The 9516-nt window shown below is 34.2% G+C and overlaps 1 protein-coding gene across 4 annotated transcripts; it reads right to left on the bottom strand.

Moving 5' to 3' along the window:
• Positions 1 to 4168: 4168 nt before the first annotated feature.
• On the bottom strand, positions 4169 to 8089 carry LOC116649757 (uncharacterized). Of its 4 annotated transcripts, XM_032433217.2 has the most exons (6): positions 7138 to 7217; positions 5788 to 5882; positions 5654 to 5716; positions 5494 to 5553; positions 4655 to 4758; positions 4174 to 4425 (listed from the first exon to the last, which is right to left on the bottom strand). In XM_032433217.2, the coding sequence occupies exons 1-6, from the start codon at positions 7142 to 7144 to the stop codon at positions 4317 to 4319; spliced, it is 438 nt and encodes a 145-aa protein (XP_032289108.2). In that variant the 5' UTR covers positions 7145 to 7217; the 3' UTR covers positions 4174 to 4316. The 4 variants fall into 4 exon arrangements, with proteins under 4 accessions (XP_032289109.2, XP_032289110.1, XP_032289107.1 ...); XM_032433218.2 differs by lacking the exon at positions 4655 to 4758 and having other exon boundaries at positions 4169 to 4425; positions 7138 to 7220; XM_032433216.2 differs by lacking the exons at positions 5788 to 5882; positions 7138 to 7217 and adding an exon at positions 7708 to 8086 and having other exon boundaries at positions 4173 to 4425.
• Positions 8090 to 9516: the final 1427 nt, after the last annotated feature.

The following is a 9516-nucleotide window of genomic DNA, read 5'->3' as shown; positions in this document are numbered from 1 at the left end:
GCCTCTGAATTCGAAAATGTAAGGTGGTCCGAGTCAAATTTGATTGATGCGAACAATAGGCAGGTAGTCATTAATACACAAACACAGACACAAATTAACAAACTCACCGACACGGTGAACGAAATAATTAAATGTAAAAGAAATTAATTGGTAAACACACCGCATTTATATGAAACACTATTAGTAAGAAATATAATACTTATAAATCAAATATCGAACTTGATACTTACAATTACACTAGCCAAAGCGGGTATAATAAACCCCACAATATTTGACCACGATGATTTGAAATCAATTATAAATAAACATCCTGTCGAAATTCCCATAGTTAACCCAACCGAAGCGTCTAAAATCAAGGTTCTTCAGTCCCAGAACATTGTCCATATATTAATAGCGTATCCCAGGGTCAAGCTCTTTTGCAAGAAAATCACCATCTTTCCGGTGGCACACCAACACGTCACACTACAGCTACAAGATGATACAAAAGCCGAATACGACAATGAAATCCTAGCGGTCAATGAATGAGTAACGACGACCTACGCCTAAAAACCATTAACAGTTATAAAATAACCGGGAACGGTCAAAAGCTTGAGAGAGGAGTAGTCAACACATAAGAATTGCACTTCATATTTATGTCATATAAAAACACACTTTTGTTTATAAGAACGCAAGAATGTTGCAGTGCACTTTGCTTTACTGCGACATTCTGCTGAGCTACGAGTTCAGTGCCCGGCCACTGCGGCCAGCAGCGGTAACCTGACACTTGCCTATGCCGCAAGCGACAGTGTTGGAGTATGCCCAATCGGCTTGCCGGATATAGTAGCTAAGACTTATGCGCCTAGCCTTAGGGTTCAGATCTAATTCAATGTTTTAATTCTAGTTTGGTTTGTAACCAACTTTGTAGGAACAACTTCTTCAAATATACTGCTCCGGCACTTGCCGTTATCAGTCCGTTACTAGTTGTTTCATTGCTGAGCCACAAGGTCAGTGATTTGGAAGGCTAGTTGCTTTCCGAACATAATCTACAAGTTTACCAATCTCAGCACTTGTGACAAGGGTCTGAATATACATCAACATCTACAATTGAAAAAATCACATAACTTACAGGTGTGAGCTATATTATTCAGGTAAAAAGCTTATATGCTACTGGATACTAATTTATAAAAGTTGCTGCGCACGCACCACCGAATTTCGCAGCTGCTATTAGGTACCAACGACGGAAGAAAGACAACTGTTCATCAGTCAATTCTGGCCATATTGGGTGTATGAATACGTGCGTGATCTTGCGCGGTACATGAAGTGATTTGTCAAACGAACACCTCCATCGTCCTGTAAGCAAACGTGATCATTATCAAGCAAACCATCCTGGAAAAAGACAAGGAGACAATACGAACAGTCGTCGGGATAGCTATCGAGATCCTTCAATGACCTGTGACCAAAGTCGGTGTGCTAGGCGCCGAACATAATAGAGGTAAACAAATTCCTGAAGATAATGCGGAAAATGCAGGTGCTTGTTACCAAGGCCTCAACATTAAATGAAAATATTTTGCTCTTTTCTGCATAGTACCTAGATGATATTGGTCAAATCTTTATAGTAGTTCTGGATAACAGACCCACTATCGAGACAATACGTTAACTAAATCTACACATGTTGTCTGGACTTGCCTAACCAGGGGGCAACTCAGGCCGCTCCTGGTTGATTACGAGCCACTGCCATAAAATTGGGCTCACTCTATTGTGTTTACACGTGAAAAAGATTGCCACATTAAGCCTGTTCTGCATCCATATTTGCTAATATATAAAAAGGGTCTGGTAAATTCGTCTGCAGGGCCTCGGAAAGTGGCAACAACTACAGCAATTGCGAAGAGAAGAGATGGCTTAAACTGTTGTTCGCCTACCTGGTAGGGCACCACACAGCGAAATATCACCTTCACAGAATACACCTCTTAAATATCTTATTGTACGTTCTTCTTCACAAAAACACTTATGTATTTTCTCAGTGAAAGTTGGGAAAGGTGAAATAAAAACTTTTTTAGAAAGGCATGGCTCCTCTTCATAGGGAAAGTCGAACAACTCTTGTTCATTAGCGAGCAGTAGGTACAATAGACCGTATTGACTCACTTTTATCAATAGACGTGTAGGTATAGATTAATTTACTTATTATTTTAAAATTTCGAAAGCAGGTTCGATGCTTTGTATGCGGTGGTAAAGTCCATGCCCGACATAATGCAAACAATTCAAACAGAAAACATTTCATTCCGTGTTCTTTATTCTAAATCCAACTGCAACCTATCCGCAATTATATTAATCTTGCAACATATTAATGCGTAATATATAGTATATACAGCAATATATTTGTATATTGTTTGTAAGACCATTTAAGAGTAAACACTGTTATTTTACGGGGTTAACCTTTGTGTTACTTAAACATATTTTTTATTTAACGATTTTCATGTTCCAAGATTATTGGAGATTGGAGCCGCTTGCCTCCGTCAGGCTACGCATATATTGAGCTTGTACATATCTTCCATATCTTTTACTTTACTTTTCGCGTGCTAACATTTCTCTTGCTCGACCCAAATCGTGTAAAATATAGTGCTAGGGAAAATTATCAGTCATTAAATAATTTTTTTAATAAACAATTTAATTTTAATTTTTTTTGTATTTTGATTTGCTAGCTCGAGGGCCAGGGTTTAGTTTATTGAAAACAAAAGTAAAAAAAATTGGCTTTATTCGATTGCTTATCGGCAACCGTCTTCAGGGCACTAACACCAAGAAACAATAAACAAATAACATTAAAATAAATTAATTTAAGCAATAAATTAAACATTTAACATACGTCTGCGCTTCTTGACTTGAAGATTGAAATTCTTTGGCTATTTAATAAGTCTCAACACAAGCGAGCGCAATTTTATGTGTATTTGTTTAAGTTTACTCTTTAGTTTGTTGTGTAGCTATTTTATTGTATGCTGTATGTTGAAGTGTTGCAGGATTATTGTTGTTTCCTTGTCATACAGTCGGTCATTGGTGCTATTTTTATACCCTGAACCCATTAAAATGGGTAAAATAAGTATAATGTATTTATGTAAATATATGAAACAGGCAGAAGGAAGATGCACCGATCCCATAAGGTACATATATTCTTCAACAGCCGAATCAATCCAGCCATGTCCGTCCGTCTGTCTGTCTAACCGTCCATCCGTCTATCCGAACGTATCAACGCGAGGATATCAGAAACTATAGCAGTTAGAGACAGATTTTCCGATATTCGTAACTTGGTCCGTTTCCAAGTAATCGATAAAAATCGACATCAAAATCCTTTTTTTTTTACCAATTTTGGTAAATAATAAGAGCTAGAGTAAAATAATTGATATATTGCTCTCAGATGTATATATGTGATTCGCTTGTTTTGGGGACAGACAAAAGGTGGGACTTTCACTATGTTTTTCTATTAATAAGCCCCCAAATAATCATCTCTCTAAAAATGGGGCATTTTGGAGCTTTCTGATAAAAAATATGTGCGTTTGGTCATACAGAGATTTATTTGGGGACACGATATGCAAAGATTATTTCTGGGACCGAGTCTTCAAAACTGACTTTAAATACTTTACCAAAATATTATATATAATCATAATCCATTAGAAAGCTTATTTTGGGGACAAAAATTTAGAGTTGCCACCTGGTCTAAAGGCTTATTGGCTAAAGCTATTTTTAGGGACAGGGAACGGTGGAATGAATTGGATAGGTAACGATTATTTCGGGAACACTATATGAGACGTCCTTATTGGGGACAATATCCCTCAAATAACTCTAGCGCATATTACCGAATATACAAACATTTAAATATGGAATTAGAACACGGAAACTTTTACTTACTCCCATTTGAGTAAGTATTTGGGATTTTTATTTTTTGTTTACCGCCAACCCATTAAAAATTTATGAAAGTGGTATAACGAAGTTTTGCTTATTTAGCAGTGTAAAATAAATTTAATCTATATCTATTATTAACGAAATAGTGTCGATTTAGACACGCCCGTCACTCCATTTGTCTGTCGGATCAATATTAAACGAAATTATTGATCATCATGATCAATATTAAACGAAATTATTGATCATCATAAACTTGTATGAAAAGTAAACATGCAATTTTTATATATTTTGTTATAAGATTATTTTATTTTATTTTTATTGTTTTAAACCATTAAAACGATTTTTTCCTCCCCTCCGCTTTTCTCTGGTTGTCCAGAAAAGTCTTTAGTTGAGCTGAAGTGCGGCCGCGAAAGCATGGATTTTTATTTATTATTTGGGAACATTTTTTAAGCGATGGCAACTTTTCCAATTTTTCTAAATTCCCAAATGTGTTTTCCAGTTGCTTGCATTCGCCTGGGCCCCATCGTACACGGCGCGTTTTTCCATACGGAGACGCTGCAATAAAAAAGATAAAGTTTTGAATTACCGTGATATTACATAAGTTTATTTATATAAGTAAATGAATAAGTTTTGATTTGTCATGCCGTTAGTAATCGATCTGTTAGAGATTGAGCTCCATAAAAGAAGGAACCGTGGGACTCTGTTTGTATTGTTATATTAAGTATTATACTGAAAATGATTACTTGTTGGCTATTCTGTAATACTAACTGCTTCGACGTTTTACCATTTTTTTGGGAGGCGAATAATTTGCGTCATCTGACGTACATACAAACTCCGGCGGCTCTTCATCATTTGATTCATTTGAGATTTCTGAATTATTAATTTCAGCTGTAAGAAAAAGTACGTTAAAGCATTTTTTTAAATATTTTGTTTGCTTGCTTGAGGTCCGGGTTTGTTTAAATAAACAGTTGAAAAAAATTTAATTTAATATATTGCTTCCAATAAAATAAGCAAAATATTAAATTAAATAGTTTTGAACTTCGGGCTAGCCATACCAACAAAATATTGTTTATTTTGCAAAAATGACCGCCAAGAAGTGTGAAACCACCGTAGAGCAGCGAAAATATATTAAATTATATACCTATAAAAAATTAACGCAAGCATGGCAGATCCTTTTAAGAATTTGCCGAGCTATTGGACAAAAGTAAATCAGTTATAGACGAGCGGCACAAAATTGAACCAAATGTTTAATGAAAACTGATGCATTTAATGACAAATCGAAAACAAAATGGCAAAATCACTAAACAATAATTTTTATTTCTTGTTTTATTTTTCCATATTTTAACACAATTATTTTAGCAATTGCCAATACTTTTGTATCTATGAAAATATGCAAATCGAATGTTTTTTATTTGAGAGTGTTGAAGAACTAAAAATGTTCCTTTTTTAATGCGTTCAAATAGGTTGGATATATAAAAGAACTTAAAAAAAACATATACAATAAAATAATAATTAAGTTATTCTGTAATTTTTATTTTTTAGTTATCAATTTAACATCCTTCTGCTGACTTCAGCAGTTAAACTAGTTCCCTTCTATGAACAAACTATGAAATTTGCACTCACCCTGTACGCTGCAATCAGTTTGCATATCTGCTCTTGCATCCAGACTATTTTGACCAGTGCCTATTGAAAAAAAAAGAGAAAATATTTGTTGTAAAATAATACTTATAATACATATGTATGAAAAAAACAAATATAAGTTGAATTAAATATTTATCCTTACCCTTGGCGCCCCAGTTTGTGGCCATATCTGCTCCAACATCAGCACTTTTTGGAATATCAGCTTCTGTACAAAAAAAATATATATATTTTTTTATAAAATTTTTAGCTTTTTGTGCAAGAAATGACTTTATGTACCTTTGTATGAGTGTATGAGAATTTAACTTTTCGTGTTAATTTGCCTTTGTACATACAGTCACGGACAAAAGTATTGGCAATTGTGGTGTTGTCAACTAAAAATTCGAAATTTGAGAATAACCAACTTATTATTTTATTGAAATATATTTTTTTTATGATCTTTTAAATATCTAACTCACTTAAAAGTATTAAAAAAGGAACATTTTTTGTTGCTTCAAGCCTTACAAATAAAAAACAAAAAATATGGTAATTTTCATAGGGACAAAAGTATTGGCAAAAACTTAAATAATTGTGTTAAAATTTAAAAAAATAAAACATGAGATAAAAATTAATACTTAGTCGGCATGCCTTTTTGTTTTATAACGCTTTCCAGGCGATTTGGCATCGAATGCACCAATTTTCGGGCAACATTTGGCTCAATTTTGTGCCACTCTTCCATTAGGGCTTCTTTAAGCTCAGTCTTTGTTGAAAATGTTTGCTTTCTAAGCCTTTTTTCTAGTTCCTCCCATTGGTGCTCGATTGGATTGAGGTCTGGTGATTGAGGAGGATGTGGAAGAACATGAGCTGTATTGTATGCAAGCCACATTCGCACATCATGGGCCGTGTGCTTTGGATCATTGTCCTGTTGAAAAGTGAACTGACTGCCTAACATCAACTTTTCAGCGCTTTTTTTTAAATTTGCCTTCAATATTTCCAAGTAAACACGCTTGTCCATTGTTCCTTCGATGAAAACTAGTTCACCCACACCAGCTGCGGACATACAACCCCACACCATAACACCTCCACCACCGTGCTTTACTGTGGGCATTAAGTTGCAACTATTGTATGCCGTATTGGGTTTTCTCCACACTTTAATGCGGCCATCTGAGCGAAAAATATTAAACTTACTTTCGTCGGAGAATAGGACATCGTTCCAGTAAGTTAATGGCTTCGATTTAAATTCTTTGGCGAATGCCAATCTCTTCGATTGGTTAACACTCGAAATGAGTGGTTTGCGTCTTGCAATTCTCGCATTGTACCCAGCCTTGTGTAGTACCCGCCGTACCGTTTTGGAGTGAATTTCTTTCCCAGTCTCTTCTTTAACCTCTGATACTATTTTGGATGATGTGATTTTTGGGTCTTTCTTGATCTTTCTTATTATTTGGGTGCAATCACGATCGGTTAACTTTCGTGGGCGGCCGGTGCGTTCAGCGTTTTCTATTGTAGGGTCGTCTGAAAATCTATGGACTATGCTCCGAATGGTAAATTGACTTCTGTCCAATAGCTCGGCAATTTCTTTAAAGGATTTGCCTTGTTTGCGTAAATTTAAAATAATTTTTCGCTGCTCTACGGTGGTTTCACACTTCTTACCGGCCATTTTTGCAAAATAATATATAAATTGATGCTTAAACAATTTTTTCTAAGTATTTTTTTTTTAAGATTCAAATAACGGTGCTTACAGAGTTTCATTTTTGCAAAGAAAAGTGTGACCATATAAAAATACTATTAAAATAACAACTTTATATTGAAAATTGCCAATACTTTTGTCCCTATAAAATTACGGGTACTTGGAATTAAATAATTATTAAAAATTAACCATGCCGCCAAAGTTTATAAAAATAATTAGATTACATGCACAAATAGCTAATAATCGTATGAAAAATATAAAATTGTTAAATATTAGACGGTATATTGGACAAAACCGACAATAAAACAAGATAATATAAAATTGCCAATACTTTTGTCCGTGACTGTATCTGTTTAACGGAAATTCAACAACATACAATTCAATTCAACTCAATTTAATATACACATACAAAAGTACATAAGTTTACATAATATGTATATGTAGAATAGCACATACATATACATAGCGATCATCACACGATTTCTCTAAAAAGTATAATATGCACTTGTACATGCATTAAACATTTGACTTACCATTTAGGCTTTTGAATTTATTTTCCAGGCGAGATGCACTTGAAGCTTTATCTATAATAAAGGCCTCGTATTTCGCGCCTTTAAATTTCGCGAAACATTTTTCTTTTTTTATTACAACTTTGTTTTGCGGTAGTATATAATACTCCCCACATTTTACTAAATAAAACATTTTTTATAACTTTTTTAATTCGTCGCTCAAAAACTTCGAAATTAAAATAACCGCACAGGCGATTGCGATTAACTGGAAAATTGGTTTTCCTAGAAATCAATCGATAATTCCCAAAATAATCGTAAAATCGTATTGACTCATTCTATTCAATTTATACAAAATGATTATGTGCGTCAAGTTAGCGGCGGTGACATAGCGTCAATTTGTGAAACTTGTTATCGGAAAAGGAATCGCTCACTTTTAAATGCATTTATTTATGTTTTTAAGCACACAACCTAAAAAATGTAAATGCAGAATTGAAAAAAATTAAATTATTTACTGTCTATATCTATTTCTTTTTGAATTTTAATTTATAATATGGTTAAACCAAGGGGTTGAAAATTAAGCTTTCCACCATTCTTTAAATATCTTAACTTCGATAATGGCCCCGAAAACCGCATATACACGATTAAGGTCTATAGTTTCACCTAACCAATCTTGGACAAATTATAAAAAATTTTAAAGATATTTGTAAAACAGTGCTGCAACCATACAAAATGACCGTAAAAAATAACCCTTGCACTTGAACCCTAATATCTTTTCTCAGGGATAATGAACGGTACACCAACTTAAAGAGACGGAATAAATTAATTTAAAATATTAGTATATGGGAAAGAAATACAGTAATAAACGACATAATTGGCATTTTACAATAAAACATCTTTATTAAAATATATTACTACGTAATAAGGAAACAGTGCATTTATGTATTTATACACAGAATTATAAAAAGGTGTCAATATTTCAACAAATTTTCATTTATATTTTTTGGTTGTTTAACATATAGATCGCGAATTATCAATCATTTTGTTTTTTATATAAAAAAATTCGTACAGCTAGTTTTTAAACAAATTTTTGTATATCTATTTCTCTATTATACCCTATGTTAATGAAAAAAAACTAGCTGGCAATAATTACCTAACATTTTTATTCATCAATATAGCAGTAATTTGCAATTCTGCATTTAAATTTATTAGGATTTGTGCTTAAAAACATAAATAAATGCATTTAAAAGTGAACGATTCCATTTTCGATAACAAGTACGAAAAATCGACGCTAAGTCACCGCCGCTAATTTGACAAAAAAGGAGGGCGAGTTGAAGAAAAAGCCAGCCCCCAAAATGCAGAAAGTGCCCGAAGCTGAGCTCAACCAAAATGCAAAAATGCAAAAAGTAAAATTCTTAAATATGAGTGCCCCAATACCAACTCCCAAATCAATCCAGCTATGTGCCAAGAGCAACAAAGCAAAACGCATGAACAACACCTCCAGAAAAGTAACTGAAAACACCCCCGAATAAAAGCTTAAGGAAACCAATCAAGCGCACAAGCGCTTTCGAAGCAAATATATTTGGAGGAGTGCAAAAACTGAGGCAACAAGCGGAACTAAAGGAAGAAAGTGAAGCCTCAGCATCGCCACAGCTGTCGAGCTTTAACAATCACAGCGTGGATGGAACTCGACGGCCTTGTCTAATGATCCGGCTTGGTACGTGCCTTGGAAAAATCAGCGAAAAAGCCAATTAAACGTGCAGCCAGCACATCACAAACGATGTTTGATCTTTGTTCCTCCGATTCCGCTACGGCATTTGGCACTTGCTGCAACCA

Source organism: Drosophila virilis, unplaced genomic scaffold (assembly GCF_030788295.1).
Source record: "Drosophila virilis strain 15010-1051.87 unplaced genomic scaffold, Dvir_AGI_RSII-ME tig00001479, whole genome shotgun sequence".
NCBI classification, from domain to species: domain Eukaryota; kingdom Metazoa; phylum Arthropoda; class Insecta; order Diptera; family Drosophilidae; genus Drosophila; species Drosophila virilis.
This window is presented reverse-complemented; position numbering and strand designations above follow the sequence as displayed.

What these genes read in the sequence shown, in the direction of transcription:
- LOC116649757 (XM_032433216.2), bottom strand. Translation starts at nt 7,876, where the DNA reads ATGTTTTATTTAGTAAAATGTGGGGAGTATTATATACTACCGCAAAAC. An exon ending in CACAAACTGGGGCGCCAAGG is followed by an intron (nt 5,554 to 5,653) that starts GTAAGGATAAAT and finishes TTTTTTCAATAG; the next exon opens with GCACTGGTCAAAATAGTCTG. An exon ending in ATTCGCCTCCCAAAAAAATG is followed by an intron (nt 4,426 to 4,654) that starts GTAAAACGTCGA and finishes TTTTTATTGCAG; the next exon opens with CGTCTCCGTATGGAAAAACG.